Genomic DNA, 25,727 nt, shown 5'->3' on the forward strand with positions numbered 1-25,727 from the left:
TTACAGAGAGATTTCTCCCACCTAGCATGGGTATGTGTAAAAATACACCCCAAAACACATTATACTACTTCTCCTGAGTACGGCGGTACCACATGTGTGGCACGTTTTTGCAGCCTAACTGCACTAAGAGGCCCAACGTCCTATTCACAGGTCATTTTGAGGCATTTGGTTTCTAGACTACTCCTCACGGTTTAGTGCCCCTAAAATGCCAGGGCAGTATAGGAACCCCACAAGTGACCCCATTTTAGAAAGAAGACACCCCAAGGTATTCCGTTAGGTATATGGTGAGTTCATAGAAGATTTTATTTTTGTCACAAGTTAGTGGAAAATGACACTTTGTGAAAATAAAACAATAAAAATCAATTTCCGCTAACTTTTGACAAAAAATAAAATCTTCTATGAACTCGTCATACACCTAACAGAATACCTTGGGGTGTCTTTTTTCTAAAATGGGGTCACTTGTGGGGTTCCTATACTGCCCTGGCATTTTAGGGGCCCTAAACCGTGAGTAGTCTGGAAACCAAATGTCTCAAAATGACTGTTCAGGGGTATAAGCATCTGCAAATTTTGATGACAGGTGGTCTATGAGGGGGCAAATTTTGTGGAAGCGATCATAAGCAGTGTGGCCTCTTAGATGACAGGTTGTATTGGCACTGAAGTGCAGGGAGTGCAGGATGTTCTCAAATCGTGACCTGGACATGGCAGCAGAGAACATGGGCATGTGATATATTGGGTGCGTAGACCAATAAGACCGCAATACATTCTTTTTGACTAGACCTATGTTAAGGAGAAGGCCCCAAAAAATGTTACGTTCGGAAAATTGGAGTAGTTTCCACTGAAAAGGCTGGGCATGGTAGCTTCTTGGATTGGCGGTTGCGTATTGTGTGGCATAACGGTTGGTCTCAGCCACAATTAAGTTGTAGAGACCAGCAGTGATCAGAAAAAAATAAATTCTGTCACTGCAGTGGGGCAGGTGAGGGTTTGACCGGGTGATCAGAAGCCCGCAGGGGGCAGATTAGGGCCTGATCTTATGGATAGGAGTGCTAGGGGGGTGACAGGAGGTGATTGATGGGTGTCTCAGGGGGTGATTAGAGGGGAGAAAAGATGCAATCAATGCACTGGGGAGGTGATCGGAAGGGGGTCTGAGGGGGATCTGAGGGTTTGGCCGAGTGATCAGGAGCCCACACGGGGCAAATTAGGGCCTGATCTGATGGGTAGGTGTGCTAGGGGTGGCAGGTGTTGACAGGAGGTGATTGATGGGTGTCTCAAGGTGTGCTTAGAGGCGGGAATAGAGGCAAGCAATGCACTGGCGAGGTGATCAAGGCTGGGGTCTGAGGGAGTTCTGAGGGTGTGAGCGGGTGATTGGGTGCCCAAGGGGCAAATTAGGGTCTGATCTGATGGGTAGCAGTGACAGGGGGTGATTGATGGGTGATCAGTGGGTGATTAGATGGCATAACAGATGTAAACAATGCACTTTGGAGGTGATCTGTGGGTGGGTCTGCGGGCGATCTGATGGTGTGGGTGATCAGATGCCCGTAAGAGGCAGGTTAGGGTCTGATCTGATGGATGGCAGTGACAGGGGGTGATTGATGGATGATTGAAAGGGGAGAATAGATGTATACAGTACACAGGGTGGGGTCTGAAGAGGATCTGAGAGTGTGGGGGAGTTGATCAGGAGCCCCCTGGGGGCAGTTTAGGACCTAATCTAAAAAAAATAGCATTGACAGATAGTGACAGGGAGTGATTGATGGGTGATTGGGTGCAAACAAGGGTCTGAGAGGTGGGCGGGGGGGGGGGGGGGGGGGGGTCTGAGGGGTGCTGTGGGCAATCAGAGGGAAGGGGGGGGCAGGATCAGTGTGTTTGGGTGCAGACAAGGAGGGCTGCAGCCTGCCCTGGTGGTCCCTCGATAACTGGAACCACCAGGGCAGGAGGCAGCCTGTATAATACACTTTGTATATATATTACAAAGCGTATTATACACTTTCCATGCAGTGATCGAGGACTTAATAACCCGCCAGCACTTCCGAACGGCCGGCGGGTTAGTGCGCCTGGTGGGCGGAACCAGTTGCCGGCGGCTGATCATGTGACGCGATCGTCACATCACCACGCCCTCTGCCGCCGCCGCCGATGGGTGTATTGCGGTCGTTTGGGCCCAGCCCTTGCTGCCGCCCAACGGCTGTGGGCGGTCGACAAGTGGTTAAAGTTTTGAAAGCTTGCAAACAAATCGTGTATAGACAGTTATTAAAGAAAACCTGAGATAGGCTTACTAAACGATTTGATACTTACCCTATTCCCTACTCTACTCTTGCCATCCTCCCAAGTGCTTTCATTCTCCTGGTATCAGCCCCGGTAAGTGGCTCAGCCGCTTCGGTCGGGCTCTTCTGTGCATGTACAGAGGGGCCACGCATGCGCAGAAGAGCCCGACTGGAGTGGCTGAGCCAGTTACCAGGGCTGATACCTGGAGAATGGAGGCACTCGGGAGGACAGCGAGGGGCTCGGGCATAAGGCGCTAGAGGAAGCCCCGGGTAAGTTTCAATCTTTTAGTATATATCAGGTACTCCTTTAAAGGTACCACCTAAACAACTTTTGTTGCTTTGTCTTCTGATTCAATCTCTCCATGACTAATACCAGACCACACGCAACCATCTTCTAGAGAAGGCAGCCATGTTACCCTAGATGGGAGGAACATACACTGGTAGGCAAACAACAGTAATTGGGTCATGAGGTGGGTCTGATATTAGTACTGGTGGTACCTGACCATCTCACCTGACGATTAGTACTGGTGGTATCTGACCATCTCACCTGACGATTAGTACTGGTGGTATCTGACCATCTCACCTGACGATTAGTACTGGTGGTACCTGACGATCTCAGCAGTTGTCATGAAATTGGTCTTCTATGTCTCTATCTGGGATTGGTGGCAGGGTGGGCTTGGCATAGTCATCCTTGCAGTTTATCAGGGGATGTGGTTGCGTTATACGTGAGTTTTCTGCCAGTATGATTACATCACCATATTTATCCTCTGCCAACAGGTGATGGTCCCGATTTTGGCAAACCAGAAGAACCATCAGAACTGGCCTCACGTGTTGTCTCAGGATGTCCTGCAGAACGTGAGCAGCCTGAAGAGCAATATGTTTGTCATGGTGGGTCAGGTCCGGGGGAAGACTCTGCTACCCCTGCCCTCCGGCTCAGAGAAGGTGGAATACATCGACTATGACAGTGAGAAAATGTAGGCAGCTCTTTTTATTGACCTGTTTTATGATATTATTGAGCAGAAGATTCAGAATACTTTTACGTGAAGTTCATTATTTTCTCTTCTCACTCTGATTTTGGCATTTACTCTTCTCAGGGATGGTAGGGAGGTCTTTGTTGGATGGGGTTGCATTATATATAGTTGCTGGTGCCTAGAAGAACCTTCGTTTCAATTGCAAAAGAAAAAATGCTACCTCTATCCTAAAAGTCCCCTTGTGTCAGGTTGACCATGATGACATCAGCTTGCAGGCCTTCCTTGACTTCAACACGGAGTAGTCTTACTTCTGTAACTCAGAGTAGGAGTTCCCACATTGAATAGCTCCTCCCTTCAATGAAAACAAGGTGAACTTCCCACATTGAATAGCTCCTCCCTCTCAATGAAAACAAGGTGAACTTCCCACATTGAATAGCTCCTCCCTTCACTGAAAACAAGGTGAACTGCCCACATTGAATAGCTCCTCCCTCTCAATGAAAACAAGGTGAACTTCCCACATTGAATAGCTCCTCCCTTCACTGAAAACAAGGTGAACTGCCCACATTGAATACCTCCTCCCTCTCAATGAAAACAAGGTGAACTGCCCACATTGAATAGCTACTCCCTCTCAATGAAAATAAGGTTAACTTCCCACATTTAATAGCTCACCTTGTTTCCATTGAGGGGAGGAGCTATTCAGTGTGGGCAGTTTACCTTGTTTGTATTGGGGGGGGGGGGGCGCTATGCAATGTGGGCAGTTCACCTTGTTTCCATTGAGGGGAGGAGCTATTTAGTGTGATCAATTCACCTTTTTCCTATTGAGGGGAGGAGCTATTCAGTGTGGACAGTTTACCTTGTTTGTATGGGGGGATGTCATGTGAAAGCTATAGTTCTGGAACTTGTATGCGGGTCATAGATTTTCTCTTCTTGGTGAATGCTTGTTCTGCATCACAAGTCTCTTAGATGTGGAGCTATGTGAGGAGGAGGATGAGGATAAGTCACACATGGCAGCTTCCGTGGTTTCATCACGATAGATTCAGAAGAAGATCTGACAATCCATGGCACAGGTTCAACCTTTCAGTGTGGAAACTTATTGTTTCATTTTTTTTGTAGCAATGAAAATCTAGACAAGACAATTGTCCATGCCATAGAAACTGCCATTATTCAGTGGAGCCATCAGGTTCGAGGGGTACTCAAGAGAGAGTCCTCAGAACAACTTCTACAGGGACGCAACCCAAACCCCAGTGTGGAACTGGACTTCTGGAGAAACAGGTATTCCAGCAACCCCGTGTCACGTCTGTGTGGAGGCCTCTCCCCTGTCGTGTCTGTGTGGAGGCCTCTCCCCTGTCGTGTCTGTGTGGAGGCCTCTCCCCTGTCGTGTCTGTGTGGAGGCCTCTCCCCTGTCGTGTCTGTGTGGAGGCCTCTCCCCTGTCGTGTCTGTGTGAAGGCCTCTCCTCTGTTGTGTTGTGTCTGTGTGGAGTTCTCTCCTCTGTCATGTCTGTGTGGAGGCCTCTCCTCTGTCGTGTCTGTGTGGAGGCCTCTCCTCTGTCGTGTTGTGTCTGTGTGGAGGCCTCTCCTCTGTCGTGTTGTGTCTGTGTGGAGGCCTCTCCTCTGTCGTGTTGTGTCTGTGTGGAGGCCTCTCCTCTGTTGTGTCTGTGTGGAGGCCTCTCCCCTGTCGTGTCTGTGTGAAGGCCTCTCCTCTGTCGTGTTGTGTCTGTGTGGAGGCCTCTCCTCTGTCATGTCTGTGTGGAGGCCTCTCCTCTGTCATGTCTGTGTGGAGGCCTCTCCTCAGTCGTGTCTGTGTGGAGGCCTCTCCTCTGTCGTTTTGTGTCTGTGTGGAGGCCTCTCCTCTGTTGTGTCTGTGTGGAGGCTTCTCCTCTGTCGTGTAGTGTCTGTGTAGAGGCTTCTCCTGTCGTGTCTGTGTGGAGGCATCTCCCCTGTCGTGTCACATCTGTATGGAAGCCTCTCCTGTGTAGTGTCTGTGTGGAAGCCTCTCCTGTGTCGTGTCTGTGTGGAAGCCTCTCCTGTGTCATGTCTGTGTGGAGGCCTCTCCTCTGTCGTGTCTGTGTGGAACCCTCTCCTGTGTCATGTCTGTGTGGAGGCCTCTCCTCTGTCGTGTCTGTGTGGAAGCCTCTCCTGTGTCGTGTCTGTGTGGAAGCCTCTCCTGTGTCGTGTCTGTGTGGAGGCCTCTCCTCTGTCGTGTCTGTGTGGAGGCCTCTCCTCTGTCGTGTCTGTGTGGAGGCCTCTCCTCTGTCGTGTCTGTGTGGAGGCCTCTCCTCTGTCATGTCTGTGTGGAGGCCTCTCCTCTGCCGTGTCTGTGTGGAGGCCTCTCCTCTGCCGTGTCTGTGTGGAGGCCTCTCCTCTGTCGTGTCTGTGTGGAGGCCTCTCCTCTGTCGTGTCTGTGTGGAGGCCTCTCCTCTGTCGTGTCTGTGTGGAGGCCTCTCCTCTGTCGTGTCTGCCTGGAGGCCTCTCCTCTGTCGTGTCTGCCTGGAGGCCTCTCCTCTGTCGTGTCTGCGTGGAGGCCTCTCCTCTGTCGTGTCTGTGTGGAGGCCTCTCCTCTGTCGTGTCTGCGGGGAGGCCTCTCCTCTGTCGTGTCTGTGTGAATGGGGACATTGATACCCATAGTGTAGACTTGGCTCACAGCACTATATGTTGTTGCAGATTTGCAGATCTGGACTGTATCTACAGCCAGCTGAAGACCAGGAAAGTGCGGAAGATGGCTGAGCTGCTGGAGAAGATGGAGAGCAGTTACTTCCCAGCATTCAAGGCATTGTTCCGAGATGTCGTGGCAGGTAGCGTGCTCTGAAACCACACCCCCTCCTGCTTGTACCACTGACAGTATATACAAGGCATTGTTCCGAAATGTCGTGGCAGGTAGCGTGTCCTGAAGCCACACCCCCTCCTGCTTGTACCACTGACAGTATACATAGGGCATTGTTTATACACAGGGAATGTAGTAGGCTTTGCACTAGTCCTTGTTCACTTGTCCTTGTTTGAAGGTATCCTAAGGGACACTATACAAAATTATGCAGCACAGACTAAACTTATTTCAGTACGACAGCATGGTTTTACTAAAGACAGGTCCTGTCTCGCCAACATGCTCAGCTTTTATGAAGTGGTGAAGGCACATTTAGTTCTTGGGAAAGCTATAGATGTACCTTGCAAAGGCTTTTGACACTGTTCCCCACAATAGCCTGGTGCAGAAGCGGAGTATACAGGGACTCGAGAGAACTGGTTAACGGATAGAAGGCGGTGGTGGTAAGCGGAAAATATTTAATATGGTAAACTTAGCAGTGGGGTACCGCAGGGGTCAGTACTTGGTCCAATTCTTTTCAATTTATTTATTACTGATCTAGTAGACGGAATACGGAGAATTATCAACACGAAGACCGATAGTGACATATTACAACAGGACCTTGACAACATGGCCATATGAGCAGGCGTGTGGCAGATGGAATTTAATGTTGATAAATGTAAAGTCATGCACCTTGGATGTACCAGTGGTAGATTATATAAAATATTAGATCATATAAAATAAATGACATACGGTTGGGAGCATCAGGCTTGGAGGAGGACTTAAGAATACTGGTTGATAACAAGTTAGGTAATCATATACAGTGATGTGAAAAACTATTCGCCCCTTTCCTGATTTCTTATTCTTTTGCATGTTTGTCACACTTAAATGTTTCTGCTCATCAAAAAACGTTAACTATTAGTCAAAGATAACATAATTGAACACAAAATGCAGTTTTAAATGATGGTTTTTATTATTTAGTGAGAAAAAAAACTCAAAACCTACATGGCCCTGTGTGAAAAAGAAATTGCCCCCTGAACCTAATAACTGGTTGGGCCACCCTTAGCAGCAATAACTGCAATCAAGCGTTTGCGATAACTTGCAACGAGTCTTTTACAGCGCTCTGGAGGAATTTTGGCCCACTCATCTTTGCAGAATTGTTGTAATTCAGCTTTATTTAAAAGTTTTCTAGCATGAACCGCCTTTTTAAGGTCATGCCACAACATCTCAATAGGATTCAGGTCAGGATTTTGACTAGGCCACTCCAAAGTCTTCATTTTGTTTTTCTTCAGCCATTCAGAGGTGGATTTGCTGGTGTGTTTTGGGTCATTGTCCTGCTGCAGCACCCAAGATCACTTCAGCTTGAGTTGATGAACAGATGGCCGGACATTCTCCTTCAGGATTTTTTGGTAGACAGTAGAATTCATGGTTCCATCTATCACAGCAAGCCTTCCTGGTCCTGAAGCAGCAAAACAACCCCAGACCATCACACTACCACCACCATATTTTACTGTTGGTATGATGTTCTTTTGCTGAAATGCTGTGTTACTTCTACGCCAGATGTAACGGGACACGCACCTTCCAAAAAGTTCAACTTTTGTCTCGTCGGTCCACAAGGTATTTTCCCAAAAGTCTTGGCAATCATTGAGATGTTTTTTTAGCAAAATTGAGACGAGCCTTAAAGAGGAGCTGTTAGGTATAGGGTCTCAGAGAAAAAAAACAATATATCAGTAGCTAAATATTGGCTGTACTTACATTACATATGCATTTCACTGTCCACGTTTGGATTTCACAGAATTTTTATATAGTATTTGCAGAGAATGATGCTCCTGACAGCTCATGGCAGGTTCCATGTTTGTCTGTCTCCTATGAAGCCAATTGTGATGTCATATCCTCCCTGCTTCCTGATGATTTGACTCACAAAAAAGATCATAATAGACAACACTACTGTGCAGTGAATATTAATTATCCATGTGGCTAGGAACAATGGCGGACTCATGCAGTATACTCTAAAGGAACATGTGCTCTGTGATTCAGTGCTGTGAGTTAGGCTGCAGTTACAAGCTGCTGTAACATGAGCCTGTAACTTCCCACTATGAAAGCAGCCTTAGGGCGGGATAGGAAAATGAAGGGGAGGACCCAAGGTAGTGCAGTGGGGGGAAGAAGAAGCCCCAGAATGCTTTGCAGTATCTGTTATGCGTCCTGCTGGCCTCCTTAGGAGCTTGGGAATAACAGCCGTGCTGTTCAGCACACATCATAGTAAGAGAGATTTTTAACTTCAGTATTGCTTTTTTGGCTTCCTTCTAAACTGTTTAACACAGGAGAATAGAGGTTTAAATTAGCTTTTGCAGCCTGACAGTTACTCTTTAATGTTCTTTTTGCTTAAAAGTGGTTTCCGCCTTGGATATCTGCCCTGCAGGCCGTTTTTGCCCAGTCTCTTTCTTATGGTGCAGTCGTGAACACACTGACCTTTATTGAGGCAAGTGAGGCCTGCAGCTCTTGAGCTGTTGTCCTGGGGTCTTTTGTGGCCTCTCGGATGAGTTTTCTCTGTGCTCTTGGGGTAATTTTGGTCGGCCGGCCACTCCTGGGAAGGTTCATCACTGTTCTATGTTTTTGCCATTTGTGGATAATGGCTGTCACTGTGGTTCGCTGGAGTCCCAAAGCTTTAGAAATGGCTTTAAAACCTTTTCCAGACTGATAGATTTCAGTTACTTTTGTTTTCATTTGTTCCTGAATTTCTTTGGATCTTGGCATGATGTCTAGTTTTTGAGGTGCTTTTGGTCTACTTCTCTGTGTCAGATAGCTCCTATTTAAGTGATTTCTTGATTGAAACAGGTGTGGCAGTAATCAGGCCTGGGGGTGACTACAGAAATTGAACTCAGGTGTGATAAACCACAGTTAAAGAGGAGCTGTTAGGTATAAGGTCTCAGAGAAAATAAACACATATATCAGTAGCTAAAGATTGGCTGTACTTACATTACATATGCATTTCACTGTCCACGTTTGGATTTCACAGAATTTTTATATAGTATATGCAGAGAATGATGCTCCTGACAGCCCATGGCAGGTTCCATGTTTGTGAAGCCAAATGTGTCGTCATGTCCTGCCTGCTTCTGATCACAGAGGAGCTAGTACAGAATAACACAGTGTGCAGTGAATATTAATGAGCCATGTGGCTAGGAACAATAGCGGACTCCTGCAGAGTAATCTTCCCCGAGATTTATCTGTGCTGTGGCTGGACTGAGTTAGAAGCTGCTGAAACTTGATCCCGTCTTCTCCTTAGCAGCCGAGGGGAGGGCCCCAGAATGCTTTGCAGTATGGAATGCGGCTTGCGTCCTCCTTAGGAGCTTAGATGTGCTGATAAGCACACATCAAATGTAAGAGAGATCTTTATCTTTAGTAATGTCTTTTGGCTTCTGTCTAAACTGTTTAACACAGGAGAATAGAGGTTTAAATTAGCTTCTGCAGCCTGACAGTTACTCTTTAAGTTATTTTTTACCAAGGGGGGCAATCACTTTTTCACACAGGGCCATGTACATTTGGAGTTTTTTTTCTCACTAAATAATAAAAACCATCATTTAAAACTGCATTTGTTGTTCAATTAGGTTATGTTTGACTAGAAGTTAACGGTTTTTGATGAGCAGAAACATTTAAGTGTGACAAACATGCAAAAGAATAAGAAATCAGGAAGGGGGCAAATAGTTTTTCACATCACTGTACAATACCAAGCAGCGGATGTCTTTTTTTCAACTAAACTGACTATGTAACTATGTATAGATGCATGTAGTAGTCGTTACGCTAGCTCTGTACCATGTATAGCACAATCGCTGTGTGTATTCCTCACAACTTGTATTTCCTGCTCTTTAGCCTTGTCGGAGGCCCAGGATATAAATGTCTTCCTGAAACCTCTGCAGCGCCATTTTGAAGAAATTGAGAATGTGGAATTTAACGAGGTGAAGCCTCTGATCTTCCCGCTGCTGCACGTTATCTGCTTGGTGTGGGTGCGCTCCAAATACTACAACACCCCAACCCGGATCATTGTCCTGATGCAGGAGGTCTGCAACCTCTTCATCCAACAGGTAAGCTGCTCACCACCTCCGCCCCCTGCTGGAGGCTTCATGCCAGAGGTTCCCCAGGCCCTACACTCCTCAATGCAGCTGCTCGCCAGCGCCCCCTGCTGGAGGCTTCAAGCCGGAGGTTCCCCAGGCCCTACACTCCCCAGTACAGCTGCTAACCAGCGCCCCCTGCTGGTAGCTTCATGCCAGAGGGTCCCCAGGCCCTACACTCCCCAGTACAGCTGCTAACCAGCGCTGAGCCAGTGGCCAGAACTTTGTTGCTCCCAGGCAGCCCTGCTTCCCTTGTTAACCTTGCTATTGCCTGCTCCTTTGTACTGCGTCTTATCTGCTGAACCTGTTACTGACCCTGCTCCCCTTGTTGACCTTGCTATTGCCTGCTCCTTGTTTCTGTGTCTTAACTTATCTGCTGAACCTGTTAGTGACCCTACTTCCCCGTTTGACCTTGCTATTGCCTGCTCCTTGGTCCTGTGTATTATCTGCTGAATCTGCTCCTGGCCCTGCTCCCCTTGTTGACCTTGATATTGCCTGCTCCATGGTACTGTGTCTTACCTGCTGAACCTGTTACTGACCCTGCTCCCCTTGTTGACCTTGCTATTGCCTGCTCCTTGGTACTGTGTCGTATCTGCTGAACCTGTTACTGACCCTGCTCCCCTTGTTGCTCCCCTTGTTGACCTTGCTATTGCCTGCTCCTTTTTTCTGTGTCTTATCTTATCTGCTGAACTTGTTAAGGTGCTTACACACGCACTACCGCCGGCAACGACGGGCCTGATCAGTCCGCCGACAGTGCGTACACACGTGCTACTGTCGGCCAAACATCCGCCCAGCGGGAGGGTCCGGAGGACCCGTCGTTTTTGCCGGCGGTAGTGCATGTGTACGCACCTTTACTGACCCTGCTCCCCTTGTTGACCTTGCTATTGCCTGCTCCTTTTTTCTGTGTCTTATGTTATCTGCTGAACCTGTTACTGACTCTACTTCCCCGTTTGACCTTGCTATTGTCTGCTCCTTGGTATTGTGTCTTATCTGCTAATCCTGCTCCTGACCTTGCTCCCCTTGGTGACCTTACAAGTCAGTGGCGTAGCTAGGGCAGGGCATCATGGATGTGCAGACGATACATCCACAGAAACTTTTTGATGCTTTTTATTAGCATACCATTTAGTAATCATGAGCCCCCAAAATGCCAAATCCTGCAACAATAACCCCAAAGTAGCAAATGCAGCTAACTATGACCGCCAAGTAATAAGTGTAGAAACCGTTACCTCCGACACATTAAATGCAACATTCATTACCTCCAACACTTGAAATGCAACAACTATTACCTCCGACACATGAAATGCAACAACCATTACCTCCGACGCATGAAATGCAACAAACATTACCTCCGACTCGTGAAATGCATCAACCGTTACTTCCAACAAATGAAATGGAGCAAACGATTCCCCAACACATGCAATGAGGCAAACGTTACTTCCAACACATGGGATGCAAGAACCATTACCTCCGACCCATGAAATGCAAGAACCTTTCCCTCCAACACATGAAATGTAAGATCCATTACCTCTGACACATGAAATGCAACAACCATTACCTCCGACACGTGAAATGCAACAACCATTACCTCCGACACATGATATGCAACAACCGTTACTTCCAACAAATGGAGCAAACGATTCCCCAACACATGCAATGAGGCAAACGTTACTTCCAACTCATGAAATGCAAGAACCTTTACCTACGACACATGAATTGCAAGAACCTTTACCTCCGACACATGAAATGCAAGAATCATTACCTCCGACACATGAAATGCAAGAACCTTTACCTCTGAAACATGAAATGCAAGAACCATTACCTCCGACACATGAAATTCAAGAACCTTTACCTCCGACACATGAAATGCAAGAACCATTACCTCCAACACATGAAACGCAAGAACCATTACCTCCAACACGTGAAACGCAAGAACCATTACCTCCGACACGTGAAATGCAAGAACCTTTACCTCCGACACATGAAATGCAAGAACCTTTACCTCCGACACATGAAATGCAAGAACCTTTACCTCCGACACATGAAATGCAAGAACCTTTACCTCCGACACATGAAATGCAAGAACCTTTACCTCCGACACATGAAATGCAAGAACCTTTACCTCCGACACATGAAATGCAAGAGCCTTTATCTCCGACACATGAAATGCAAGAGCCTTTATCTCCGACACATGAAATGCAAGAACCTTTATCTCCAACACATGAAATGCAAGAACCTTTATCTCCAACACATGAAATGCAAGAACCTTTATCTCCAACACATGAAATGCAAGAACCATTACATCCGACACATGATATGCAACAACCGTTCCTACAAATGAAATAGAGCAAACGATTCCCCAACACGTGCAATGAGGCAAACGTTACATCCAACACATGAAATGCAGAAAATGGGAAATGAGGCAAACATTGCCTCCCACACGTTAAAATTCAGTAAATGTTACCCCCACACAAAATGCAGCCCACTTGTGAAATGCTTATACATATATAAAATGCAACAAATGTTACCTCAGACATTAATGCATCAAATGTTCCCACCCACTGGGTGCTGGTGAGCTGGAACTGCTGAGTGGAGTGGGAGGGTGACACTGGGTGCCGCTGAGAGGGTGACACTGGGTGGAGAGGATGGCGACACTGACTATCGCATCGCTGATAGGGTGACAATGAACAGGGAGGAGGGTGACACAAGGTGAGGAGGAGGGTGACACTGACTGGGTGGGGAGAAGGCTGACACTAGGTGGGTAGGAGGGTAACACAAGGTGAGGAATAGGGTGACACTGACTGGGTAAGTAGGAGGGTGACACAAGGTGAGGAGGAGAGTGACACTAGGTGGGTAGGAGGGTGACACTGACTGGGTGGGGAGAAGGGTGACACTAGGTGGGTAGGAGGGTGACACAAGGTGAGGAGGAGGGTGACACTAGGAGGTTGACACTGACTGGGTGGGGAGAAGGGTGACACTAGGTGGGTAGGAGGGTGACACAAAATGAGGAGGAGATTGACACTAGGTGGTTAGGAGGGTGACCCTGACTGGGTGGGGAGAAGGGTGACACTAGGTGGGTAGGAGGGTAACACAAGGTGAGGAATAGGGTGACACTGACTGGGTGGGAAGGAGGGTGGCACAAGGAAGGAGGAGAGTGACACTGGGTGGGGAGGAGGGTGACAAGGTGGGTAGGAGGGTAACACAAGGTGAGAAATAGGGTGACACTGACTGGGTGGGGAGGAGGGTGACACTACGTGGGTAGGAGGGTGACACTGACTGGGTGGGTAGGAGGGTGATACAAGGTGAGGAGGAGGGTGACATTGACTGGGTGCCACTGAGAGGGTGACACTGGGCGGAAGGAGGGTGACAAGGTGAGGAGGAGGGTGACACTGGAAAGGGAGGAGGGTGACAAGGTGAGGAGGAGAGTGACACTGACTGGGTGGGGAGGAGGGTGACAAGGTAAGGAGGAGGGTGACACTGACTGGGTGGGGGTATGTTGACACTAGGAGGGGAGGATACACTGAGCGTTCTTACCATCTTCTTTTCTTCCTCGTGGCAGCTGCAAGCATGCCGGTGGCGGGCCTAATGCAGCCATGCGGCCGCTCTGATTGTAGAGTGGGCAGGGCGAAACTGCACTCTGGGGGCAGAGCTGAAGCGGACAAGTGGCCGTGCGATTGGAGGGTGGGCAGAGCAGCACTCTGGAGGCGGAGCTGAGGCGGCGAGGAGACCGCATGATTGGAGGGTGGGCAGGGCAAGAAGCTGGGGGCAGAGCTAAGGCAGTCAGGAGGTCGCGTGATTGGAGGCTGGGCAGTGCAGCAAACAAGGGGCACAGATGATGTGGCCAGGTTGCCGCGCCTGCTGTAGAGCCGGTGGCCGGAGTCCTGCTGCCGGGACGTCCCGCGGCTGAAACCGTATATCACCCCTGCCCTGCCAATCTGTCACCCCACCTGGTGCGGGTCACAAGCCCCCCCCCCCCTCACGACGCTAGTATTACTATTGCCTGCTCCTTTGATACCATGCAGATTGTATGTATTTGTATGTTGTAACTGTCTGTATACTGTATATACTTGCATATAAGCCAAATTTTTCAGCACAAAACAATGTGCTGAAAAGTTACCCCCTCGGCTTATATGCGAGTCGGGCATCTATGTGTATGGGCAGTGGAGAGTATGGATCATGCAGCAGTGATCCTACACTTGCCAGCTGCTTCTCCGCTGTGTCCGTGCCCCCCAGCAACGTGTTGAACGCTGAAGTCCCTATGTGTGAGCTGGCTATGGGGAGAGGGGCCGCCTAGACTTGGGGACACATCTGGCTATGGGGAGAGGGACTGCCTAGAATTTGGGACACATCTGGCTATGGATAGGAGGGATGCCTAGAATTGGGGGCACATCTGGCTATGGGGAGGGGGACTGCCTAGAATTTGGGACACATCTGGCTATGGATAGGGGGGATGCCTAGAATTGGGGGCACATCTGGCTATGGGGAGAGGGGATGTCTAGCATTGGGTACACTTTTCTTTAGGGAGAGGACTATGAAAATATTATAATGCAATCTAGCAGTACAAAACTTTGTTCAATTTTATTGACACATAATAAAGGAACAAAAATGGACCATAAAAACTTTTTGAAATTTAGATTTTTTTTCTATAGTCCTCTCCCTAATTAAACGTGTAGTCAAGTTGGGTGTGGTGGATTACCCGTTGAGTGGACTGATTGCTTTTGCTCTTCCTTGCTATGGGGAGGGGGGCTGTCTAGAATTGGTGGGACATCTGGCTATGGGGAGGGGGGCTGCCTAGAATTGGTGGGACATCTGGCCATGGGGAGGGGGGCTGCCTAGTACAGGGGGCAAACCTGGCTATTTATACTGGATTGCAGGATGCCTCATACTGGGTGCACATCTGACTATACTGGGGAGGGGTCTATACTGGGAAGGGGGCTTATACTGTATGTGACTTGATCACTTTTTTTCTGTTTTTTTGAGGGAAAAGTGAGTACCTCGGCTTATACGCTGGTCAGCTTATACACCAGTATATACAGGTATATACTCTGTATATATTGCTGTGTACAGCAAAGTCTCAGTCATCCGGAACTCAGGCAGCCAGAAGTCTCAAGCAACTGGCATGCCTGAGGGATAATAAGGACTTTGTTTTCGGGGGTGTTTGCAGGCTTTTACATACCTACCATGCCTCCAGCGACATCTTGCAGCCTTTGTCTTACTGCTAGCGTCTTCTGGCGTCTGTGTACGGCTATCAGCGTGTCACATGACTTGATGCGGTTCTGTGACTCTCTCATTGTTGTGTGACACTGTGACTCTCTCGTTGTTGTGTGACACTGTGACTCTCTCGTTGTTGTGTGACACTGTGACTCTCTCGTTGTTGTGTGACACTGTGACTCTCTCGTTGTTGTGTGACACTGTGACTCTCTCGTTATTGTGTGACACTGTGACTCTCTCGTTGTTGTGTGACACTGTGACTCTCTCGTTGTTGTGTGACACTGTGACTCTCTCGTTGTTGTGTGACACTGTGACTCTCTTGCTGTTGTTGTGTGACACTGTGACTCTCGTTGTTGTGTGACACTGTGACTCTCTCGTTGTTGTGTGACACTGTGACTCTCTCGTTGTTGTGTGACACTGTGACTCTCTCGTTATTGTGTGACACTGTGACTCTCTCGTTGTGTGACACTGTGACTCTCTCGTTGTTGTGTGACACTGTGACTCTCTCGTTGTTGTGTGACACTGTGGCTCTCTCGTTGTTGTGTGACAATGTGACTCTCTCGTTGTTGTGTGACTGTGACTCTCACGTTGTTGTGTGACTCTCTCGTTGTTGTGTGACACTGTGACTCTCTCATTGTTGTGTGACACTGTGACTCGCTCGTTGTTGTTTGACACTGTGACACTCTCGTTGTTGTGTGACACTGACTCTCTCGTTGTGTGACACTGTGACTCTCTTGTTGTTGTGTGACACTGTGACTCTCTTGTTGTTGTGTGACACTGTGACTCTCTTGTTGTTGTGTGACACTGTGACTCTCTTGTTGTTGTGTGACACTGTGGCTCTCTTGTTGTGTGACACTGTGGCTCTCTCGTTGTTGTTTGACACTGTGACTCTCTCGTTGTTGTGTGACTCTCTTGTTGTTGTGTGACACTGTGACTCTCTCGTTGTGTGACACTCTGGTTCTCTTGTTGTTGTGTGACACTGTGACTCTCTCGTTGTTGTGTGACACTGACTCTCTTGTGTGACACTGTGACTCTCTTGTTGTTGTGTGACACTGTGACTCTCGTTATTGTGTGACACTGTGACTCTCTCGTTGTTGTGTGACACTGACTCTCTTGTGTGACACTGTGGCTCTCTTGTTGTGTGACACTGTGGCTCTCTTGTTGTGTGACACTGTGACTCTCTTGTTGTTGTGTGACACTCTGGCTCTCTTGTTGTTGTGTGACTCTTTCGTTGTGTAACACTGTGACTCTCTCGTCGTTGTGTGACACTCTGGCTCTCTTGTTGTTGTGTGACTCTTTCGTTGTGTGACACTGTGACTCTCTCGTCGTTGTGTGACTCTCTTGTTGTTGTGTGACACTGTGACTCTCTCATTGTTGTGTGACACCATGACTCTCTTGTTGTTGTGTGACACTGTGACTTCTTCCGTTGTGTGTCACTGTGACTCTCTCATTATTGTGTGACACTGTGACTTTCTTGTTGTTGTGTGACACTGTGACTTTCTTGTTGTTGTGTGACACTGTGACCCTCTCATTGTTGTGTGACACTGTGACTCTCTTGTTGTTGTGTGACACTGTGACTCTCTTGTTGTGTGACACTGTGACACTCTTGTTGTTGTGTGACACTGTGACACTCTTGTTGTTGTGTGACACTGTGACTTTCTTGTTGTGTGACACTGACTCTCTAGTTGTTGTGTGACACTGTGACTCTCTTGTTGTGTGACACTGTGACTTTCTTGTTGTGTGACACTGACTCTCTAGTTGTTGTGTGACACTGTGACTCTCTTGTTGTGTGACACTGACTCTCTAGTTGTTGTGTGACACTGTGACTCTCTTGTTGTGTGACACTGTGACTCTCTTGTTGTTGTGTGACACTGTGGCTCTCGTTGTTGTGTGACACTGTGACTCTTGTTGTTGTGTGACACTGTGACTCTCGTTGTTGTGTGACACTGTGACTCTTGTTGTTGTGTGACACTGTGACTCTTGTTGTTGTGTGACACTGTGACTCTTGTTGTTGTGTGACACTGTGACTCTTGTTGTTGTGTGACACTGTGACTCTTGTTGTTGTGTGACACTGTGACTCTTGTTGTTGTGTGACACTGTGACTCTCTTGCTGTTGTTGTGTGACATTGTGACTCTCTCGTTGTTGTGTGACACTGTGATTCTCTCGTTGTTGTGTGACACTGTGACTCTCTCGTTGTTTTGTGCGACACTGTGACTTTCTCGTTGTTGTGTGACACTGTGACTCTCTTGTTGTTGTGTGACGCTGTGACTCTCTTGTCATTGTTTGACACTATGACTCTCTTGTTGTGTGACACTGTGACTCTTTTGTTGTTGTGTGACACTGACTCTCTTGTTGTTGTGTGACACAGGCTCGCACTTACCTGAACCCTGAAGACCTGCTGAAGGGGGAGATGGAGGAGAGCCTGTCCCGGGTGCAAGAGGTCCTTTCCACCCTACGCTTCTTCATGCAGACATTTGTGGAATGTAGAGAGAAGCTCCCCACCTACTATAAGAACGGGGAAGAGGTGAAGCCTTGGGACTTCCCATCTATCTTGGTGTTTGCAAGATTGGAAGTTTTCCTAAGGCGGCTGGAGACCATCGAGGTGAGCTGGACGAATGAGTGGAAGGGGGAGGTGGCCTCCGGACTACCAGTGGTGCCCCGCTCTTTTTCAGGGGAATCTCTCTTCAAGTCATGGAAATGGGATGCTTCTGTGCGAAATAGACCAGACCACAGACATCAGCTAGAGCGTTTGAAAATCCGAGAAATGATCCCAGCATTAGAAGGTTCTACAGGTCAATATGACAATACAACCGACCCAACAATAACGGGGGAAAGGAAAACAAACTTGATGAGAAGGGAGGTTTTCAGGCCACTGGTAAAGGTTATGATACTATATTAGAGGTTTGGCACCTAAACTCCCTTCTAATACCAAAAGGGGGTCTTAGAGGAAGAGGAGGCACCTCAACCTCCTTCTAATACCACGAGAGGGTCTTAGAGGAAGAGGAGGCACTCCAACCCCCATCTAATACCACAAGAGGGTCTTAGAGGAAGAGGGGGCACCTCGACCTCCTTCTAATACCATGAGAGGGTCTTAGAGGAAGAGGGGGCACCTCGACCTCCTTCTAATACCACGAGAGGGTCTTAGAGGAACAGGAAATAAATGGATGGGTAGAGTAAGTTCCAAGCTGATGGAACTCAGAAGTCTACATTACTGCTTTTGAAGGACGGGTAATAAACCCTCTTGCATGTGGTCCGGTATTAGTCGTGGAGAAAATCCAAAGACATAACCGCAAACTGTACAAGATTCCTCTGCAAGCTTTCACAACTTTAAGTTTCTTCTTCAGGCATGTTTCAGAACTGGATCAGAGCCATCTGACCCAGTTCTGATCCAGTGCTGTATAATGCCTAAAAAAAAAGAAACTTAAAGATTGGATAGCTTGCAAAGAAATATTGTACAGTAAGTCATTAAAGGTATCATCTAAACAACTTTTGTTGTTATGTCGTTCGGATAATAAACCCTCCTTAGTGTTGGGGAATGCTTTTCACTGTGTTTTTTGGACCCTACCAACATTCTATGTGAGCAGATTGAAGAACATACAATATGTGGTATTCCCGACCAGCATAGAAGTTTTCATGCTCAGTATAAGTGTAGAGAGGAGGGCATTATTGTCTCTCAGTGATGTGATGGAGGAGTGGGAATACATCCCTGCACCAAGCACTAGCTCCTCCCCTGTAGGAATACATCCCTGCACCAAACACTAGCCCCTCCCCTGTAGGAATACATCCCTGCACCAAGCACTAGCTCCTCCCCTGTAGGAATACATCCCTGCACCAAGCACTAGCTCCTCCCCTGTAGAAATACATCCCTGCACCAAGCATTAGCCCCTCCCCTGTAGGAATACCTCCCTGCACCAAGCACTAGCCCCTCCCCTGTAGGAATACATCCCTGCACCAAGCACTAGCCCCTCCCCTGTAGGAATACATCCCTGCACCAAACCCTAGCCCCTCCCCTGTAGGAATACATCCCTGCACCAAACCCTAGCCCCTCCCCTGTAGGAATACATCCCTGCACCAAACACTAGCTCCTCCCCTGTAGGAATACATCCCTGCCCCAAGCACTAGCCCCTCCCCTGTAGGAATACATCCCTGCCCCAAGCACTAGCCCCTACCCTGTATATTAAATACATTCTGAGGCTATTAAGAAATTAAAAAATGGAAAAGCCCCCGGCCCCGATGGCCTACCCGCCATCTATTATAAAAAATTTAGAGGCTCACTGACTCCCTACCTTACAAGACTCTTTAACTCCATACTACAAGGCAAAACTCCAGCTCCAGAATTTCTTCAATCAATAATTACGGTTATACCTGAACCCAAACGAGACCACTTAGATGTACGAAATTTCAGGCCCATATCCCTCTTTAATCTAGACTACAAAATATTCACATCCATTTTAGTGGCCAGACTAAACAAAGTCCTGGGACCTCTAATTCACAAAGACCAAGTGGGATTCATCCCTTTACGTCAAGCCCCTGATAATCTTAGAAAAGTGATAAACCTTATTCAGATAGCTAAAAGCCGCAAAATCCCGACAGTCCTGGCCTCACTTGATATGGAAAAGGCCTTTGATACTATTAACCTCCCTGGCAGTAAGCCCGTGCTGAGCATGAGCTATGCCGTGCAGGAGGAGTTCTCAGGCCCTGCTGGGCCGATCTGCATATTTTTTTTTTGTACATGCAGCTAGCACTTTGCTAGCTGCGGTTTACTTCCCGATCGGCGCCGCCCTGCGCCGATTCGCCGCTACCCGCCGTGCCGCCCCCCCCCCAGGCCCCTTGCGCAGCCTGGCCTATAAGCGCCAGGCAGCGCTGAGGGGTGGATTGGGACTCCCGATGATGTCGGTGACGTCCATGACGATCATCGCGATGGCAACGGGGGAAGACGAACAGGAAATCCCGTTCTGAACGGGATTTCCTGTTTGCGCTGATCGCCGGAAGCGATCGGAGGGGGTGGAGGGATGCCGCTGCACAGCGGCTATCATGTAGCTAGCGCTAGGCTAGCTACATGATTAAAAAAAAAAAAAATTAAAGTGATGGAGGCTCTGAAGAAAGCTGGAATAGGAGGTGCTTTCCTACAAGCTATAGATTGCCTATACTCTACCCCGACTGTCACCTTGAAACTACCCACTAACTCTCCCTCCTTAGTCCCCATCCAACGTGGCACGCGCCAGGGGTGCCCCCTGCCCTTTTTACTCTGGTGATAGAGCCCCTAGCAGAGAAAATTCAAAACTCTGTTGATATACAGGGAATCAAAGTTGCAGGTCATGAATGTAAAGCTAATGTTTTCTGCTGTCCCCTCCTACCGTGCTAGCGACACACAGCCTGTCGCCAGCACAATGTTTACCTATGCGGTGTCTGTTAGCGCCGCTCCCTCGCCTCCTCTGTATCGGCGCTACCCGCCCGCGTCCCTTCCCTCCAATCAGCGGGAGGGAAGGGACGCGGGCGGTTATCGGCGATACAGAGGAGGCGGGGGAGCGGCGCTAACAGACACCGCATAGGTAAACATTGTGCTGGCGACACGCTGCCTGTCGCTAGCACGGCGGAGAGGACAGCAGATCGCATGTGGGTCCTAGGGGCACACCATAGGGCAACAGAGGCTGGTGATAGTGTGCACAACCAGCCTCTGTGCCCACCTCGGGTTCTCTTTAATAAAACAGAGATCCTCCCCATCCACCTTCTACCAGCAACAGCCTCCTCGCTAACCTCCTCACTGGGAGTCAAACTACAACTTAAATATCTCACATATCTAGGAATAAAAATTTCAGATAACCCATCAGAACTTTTTGACCTGAATATCAAACCCATGCTATCCAAACTAAAGTCAGACTTAAAGGGATACTGTAGGGGGGTCGGGGGAAAATGAGTTGAACTTACCCGGGGCTTCTAATGGTCCCCCGCAGACATCCTGTGCCCGCGCAGCCACTCACCGATGCTCCGGCCCCACCTCCGGTTCACTTCTGGAATTTCTGACTTTAAAGTCAGAAAACCACTGCACCTGCGTTGCCGTGTCCTCGATCCCGCTGATGTCATCAAGAGCGCACAGCGCAGGCCCAGTATGGTCTGTGTCTGCGCAGTACCCTCCTGGTGACATCAGCGGGAGCGAGGACACGGCAACGCAGGCGCAGTGGTTTTCTGACTTTAAAGTCAGAAATTCCAGAAGTGAACCGGAGGCGGGGCCGGAGCATCGGTGAGTGGCTGCGCCAACACAGGATGTCTGCGGGGGACCATTAGAAGCCTCGGGTAAGTTCAGCTCATTTTCCCCCGACCCCCCTACAGTATCCCTTTAACTAAATGGACCTCCCCTTCTATATCTTGGAATGGAATGGAATTGTGTCACATTGGCTGAATAAAAGTCTGGAATTTGATTCCTGGAGTGTGCGGACCCTTTTGGATTTTCGGTTGTATTACTACTGGTCCCAGCACCTCGCTGATGGTGTGCGATCCCACATCTACTTGTACCTTCTATATCTTGGACGGGACATATTCATGCCACCCGTATGACCTTGTTACCACGCATACTCTACCTCTTTCAATCCTTACCTATCCCTGTTACCCAAGCTTCCCTGAAAGACATCCAAACCCAAATCTTTAAATTTATATGGCGTAATAAAAAAAAGGTACAATTTCTCGCAAGATAATGTGTTGGAACCGAACCAGAGGGGGTCTTGGAGTCCCTGACTTATATAACAGAGTAACCAAGCAGCTCAGGGTGACCCAAACTACTAGGAATGTATAGGGGGATAAAAGGAACCAAAAAGCAAAGCTTGGTGTAAAAGTCTGAAACAGGCTGTCTACATGTGGGTTTGATATGGCTGTGTAAAACTTAAAGCTATAGGCTTGCTATACACCAGCAGTTCTGGATGCTTGCTTGGCTTAACAAGGGCAAAAAGGGATAATTTGCATATTCAGCAGTAGTGCATTGTGGGTAACCACAAATGTTCACTTATAACTGAATTATTGCAAATTTACTTCTGACTTATATAACTACTACAAAGCATCACAGATAGCACACTTGTCTCAACTTTTCTCAATACACAACCCACCACTATGGACCCAAATCGAAAATAGCCTGCTAGAACCATACTCTCTCCAAGCCCTTATGTGGACAACTAAAAGAATAGCTTCAATTTATAGGTCCCTATCACCATTCTCCGACCCACTCATTAGCTCTATGGAATAAACTCAGAATGACTAAACAGTTTAAATCGTGTCTCCCCCAACTAACCCCAATATATGGGAACCCAGACTTCCCTCCAGGCCTGGAGCGGAACTCGTTTCGCTGGTGGAAGAATAATGGCTACTTCCTTATTAAGCATTTTATTAAGCATTAATTGGGCCCAATTTAAAGAGAAAACCTCCTTCCCACCATCCCTACCTATGCCACTACCAGGGTCCCCCCCAAGGACCCAATTTGAACTTTGGTGCTTAAATAAACCTCTGGAAGGGGGTCTAATCTCTTATTTATACTCCATGCTCTCCCAGCCCTTAGAGCCCTCTATATTGGACACCATGGCAAAATGGCAAACAGATTTGGGGGTAACACTTTCCTTAAAACAATGGTCGAAATGCTGCCTAACACTTACAAAGGAAAGTAGCTATTACTCTCATATAGAGACCAATTTGAAAATACTCCACCGCACATATCAAGTTCCGTACAAAATTCATAATTTTGACCCATCCAAATCTAAATTCTGCTTTCGTAATTGTGGTCGAATAGGCACTTTAGCCCATACGTGGTGGTTCTGCCCAGTTGTCCCGAGACTTCTGGGATCAAATATCAGCCCTTATAAATTCTGAACTTGAGAAAGCACTACCACCTGACCCGCTCCTCCTACTGGGCCACAAACCAAAAGGCTGGAAATATCCTCAACACCAACTGGCTCAGCACATAGCCAAGGCTGCCAGAATACACTTAGCCAGACAATGGCTTCAACCAACCCTCTCCTTAATCCAAACTAAATAAATTATAAACGATATTCTCATTAATGAACGCCTCCTAGCAATTGTTAATGACTCCACCCTACCCTTTACCAGAACCTGGCAGCCCTGGTTATCCCTGGCTGAAACTCAGCAAATACGAAATACAGTACTAAGCATTTAGCCTGTTACCTAGCTGGTTTTAACCAATTTTAAGGTGAAGAAATCCTCTTCTTATCAATCTCAAAAGATTCTGTACTTTTACTATTAAACTCACATTTTTGGCATGTCATCCTTATTTTATCCTTGTTCTATTCCTCAAGCATATCGCTGTAATCCTGGCCCCATTGGGGCAATTCTAATGCATACTCTGTATTGTCTTGAAATTTTTCAATAAAACTTTTGAAACTAAATACATCCTATATAAGGTACTAGCTCCTCCCCTGTAGGCATATATCCTGCATAAGGCACTATGCTAACCACAACTTCAGTGGCTCCGATTTCAGTGTAGAGCATTCATATAATATACATTTGATTGTTTGCAGTAATGTGCTTTTTGTTGTACCAATTTTGTATGTCACCAGTTGGCCTCTGGTGATGATCTCATGTTGACCACCCTGCTGGTAACCCTCACAGTTATCAGTGTTTTGTCTTCACAGGAATTGCAGGTCACAGCACTGGACATGATAAAGCTGGAGAAAATTGAATTTGGAGGTGTCAAGGGCAAAGTTCTGAGTCAGACTGTGGCTGAGATGTATCAGGAGTTCCAGGACACTTTCAAGGTGTTCTCTGAGAGGACCTATGACTGTCTGGACACCGAGAACAAGGTGGGAGCATCTCCATGTTCTGCTTCCATTGCTGTCACTGTGCTCCCGCATCGTGTACTGCATGTAGATGTGGGCAGAACGTTGTCTCAGGTCTCCATTATGTCCCATGCTTCCTTCATACAGGACCTCACTAGCCATGTCTCAGGTCTCCATGATGTCTCATGGTTTCTTCACACAAGACCTCACACGCCACTAGCCATGTCTCAGGTCTCCATGATTTCCCATGGTTCCTTCATACAAGACCTCACATGGACACTAGCCATGTCTCAGGTCTCCATGATGGACACTGTTACCTGTGTCCCACACTTCCTTCATACAAGACCTCACATGGTACTAGCCATGTCTCAGGTCTTCATGGTGTCTCATGCTTTCTTCATACAAGACCTCACATGGCACTAGCCATGTCTCAGGTCTTCATGATGGACACACTACCTCTGTCCCATGCTTCCTCCATACAAGCCTCACATGGCACTTGCCATGTCTCAGGTCTCCATGATGGACACTGTTACCTCTGTTCAATGCTTCCTTCATACAAGACCTCACATAGATACTACCCACGTCTCAGGTCTCCATGATGTCCCATGCTTCATTCACTCAGGACCTCACATGGCACTACCCATGTCTTAGGTCTCCATGATGGACACCGTTACCTGTGTCCCACACTTCCTTCATACAAGACCTCACATGGACTCTACCCATGTCTCAGGTCTCCATGATGTCCCATGCTTCCTTCACACAAGACCTCATATGGCACTACCCATGTCTCAGGTGTCCACCATGGACACCGTTACATCTGTCCCATACTTCCCTCATACAAGACCTCACATGGACACTTGGGTCAGAGCTGAGTTATCTATGACTGCTCGGCAGCTCAGTGCCAGACCCATGTTGCTGAGCAGAAACTGACCACCAATCATCTCGCATTCTAGAAGAGGTGTCTGCAGATGGGGGCCATCGTCTGCACGGTGTGGGCATCACTCTTACCCATCTGTGGTGGAGAGGATCAGTCCCTTCACCCTTGGCAGGATATGTGGATTATCTCTCCTCCGGGCATCTGTTGCCTGGGCTTAATTAGGAAGTGAATCAGGTTTTATTGGACTGATATCTAGATCTGTGAAGGGTGGGAATGTGCTGCCATAGAATACACTGCAGGATTAGCGATGACTCCTCAGTAAGAAGGCCGCTCGCAGTAATTGTCGGCTGATCAGTGCAGAATAAGCCAACGTGGCCAATTCAATAACTGGCAAATGTTTCCCCAAATGCTGCTTAGATTCCAGTGTGATGCCTGAAGAGAGGGAAGGGTCGGTGCGCTGCTCCAGGCCTGTGCTGCCTGCAAGGGGCATTGTATAGCCTACAGGGAAAAGACTGCCCCAGCTCAGCTTCCAGCAAGACAAGGACCTGTCACCAAACACAATCAAATATAGAGCTATCAGATACAGACTTGGTATGGACAGCATGGTGGTGTAGTGGATAACACTCTTGCCTTGCATCACTAGATCCTTGGTCTGAATCCCAACCAGGGCACTATCTGCAAGGAGTTTGTATGTTTTCCCCGTGTCTGTGTGGGTTTCCTCCATGCGCCACGGCTTCCTCC

The 25,727-nt window shown here is 47.9% G+C and overlaps 1 protein-coding gene across 3 annotated transcripts in view; it reads left to right on the forward strand.

Annotated features, from left to right (window-relative positions):
- DNAH9 (dynein axonemal heavy chain 9) overlaps positions 1–25,727 on the forward strand; it is a 328,292-nt gene that overhangs the window by 66,277 nt on the left and 236,288 nt on the right. For all 3 annotated transcript variants that reach the window (XM_068264551.1, XM_068264553.1, XM_068264552.1), the window contains exons 3-8: positions 3,033–3,229; positions 4,340–4,498; positions 5,888–6,018; positions 9,888–10,099; positions 17,704–17,937; positions 23,966–24,133. In XM_068264551.1, the coding sequence (XP_068120652.1) occupies positions 3,033–3,229; positions 4,340–4,498; positions 5,888–6,018; positions 9,888–10,099; positions 17,704–17,937; positions 23,966–24,133 (1,101 nt within the window). The remainder of the gene's footprint in view (positions 1–3,032; positions 3,230–4,339; positions 4,499–5,887; positions 6,019–9,887; positions 10,100–17,703; positions 17,938–23,965; positions 24,134–25,727) is intronic.

The sequence above is a fragment of the Hyperolius riggenbachi genome, chromosome 12 (assembly GCF_040937935.1).
Source record: "Hyperolius riggenbachi isolate aHypRig1 chromosome 12, aHypRig1.pri, whole genome shotgun sequence".
Lineage (NCBI taxonomy): Eukaryota > Metazoa > Chordata > Amphibia > Anura > Hyperoliidae > Hyperolius > Hyperolius riggenbachi.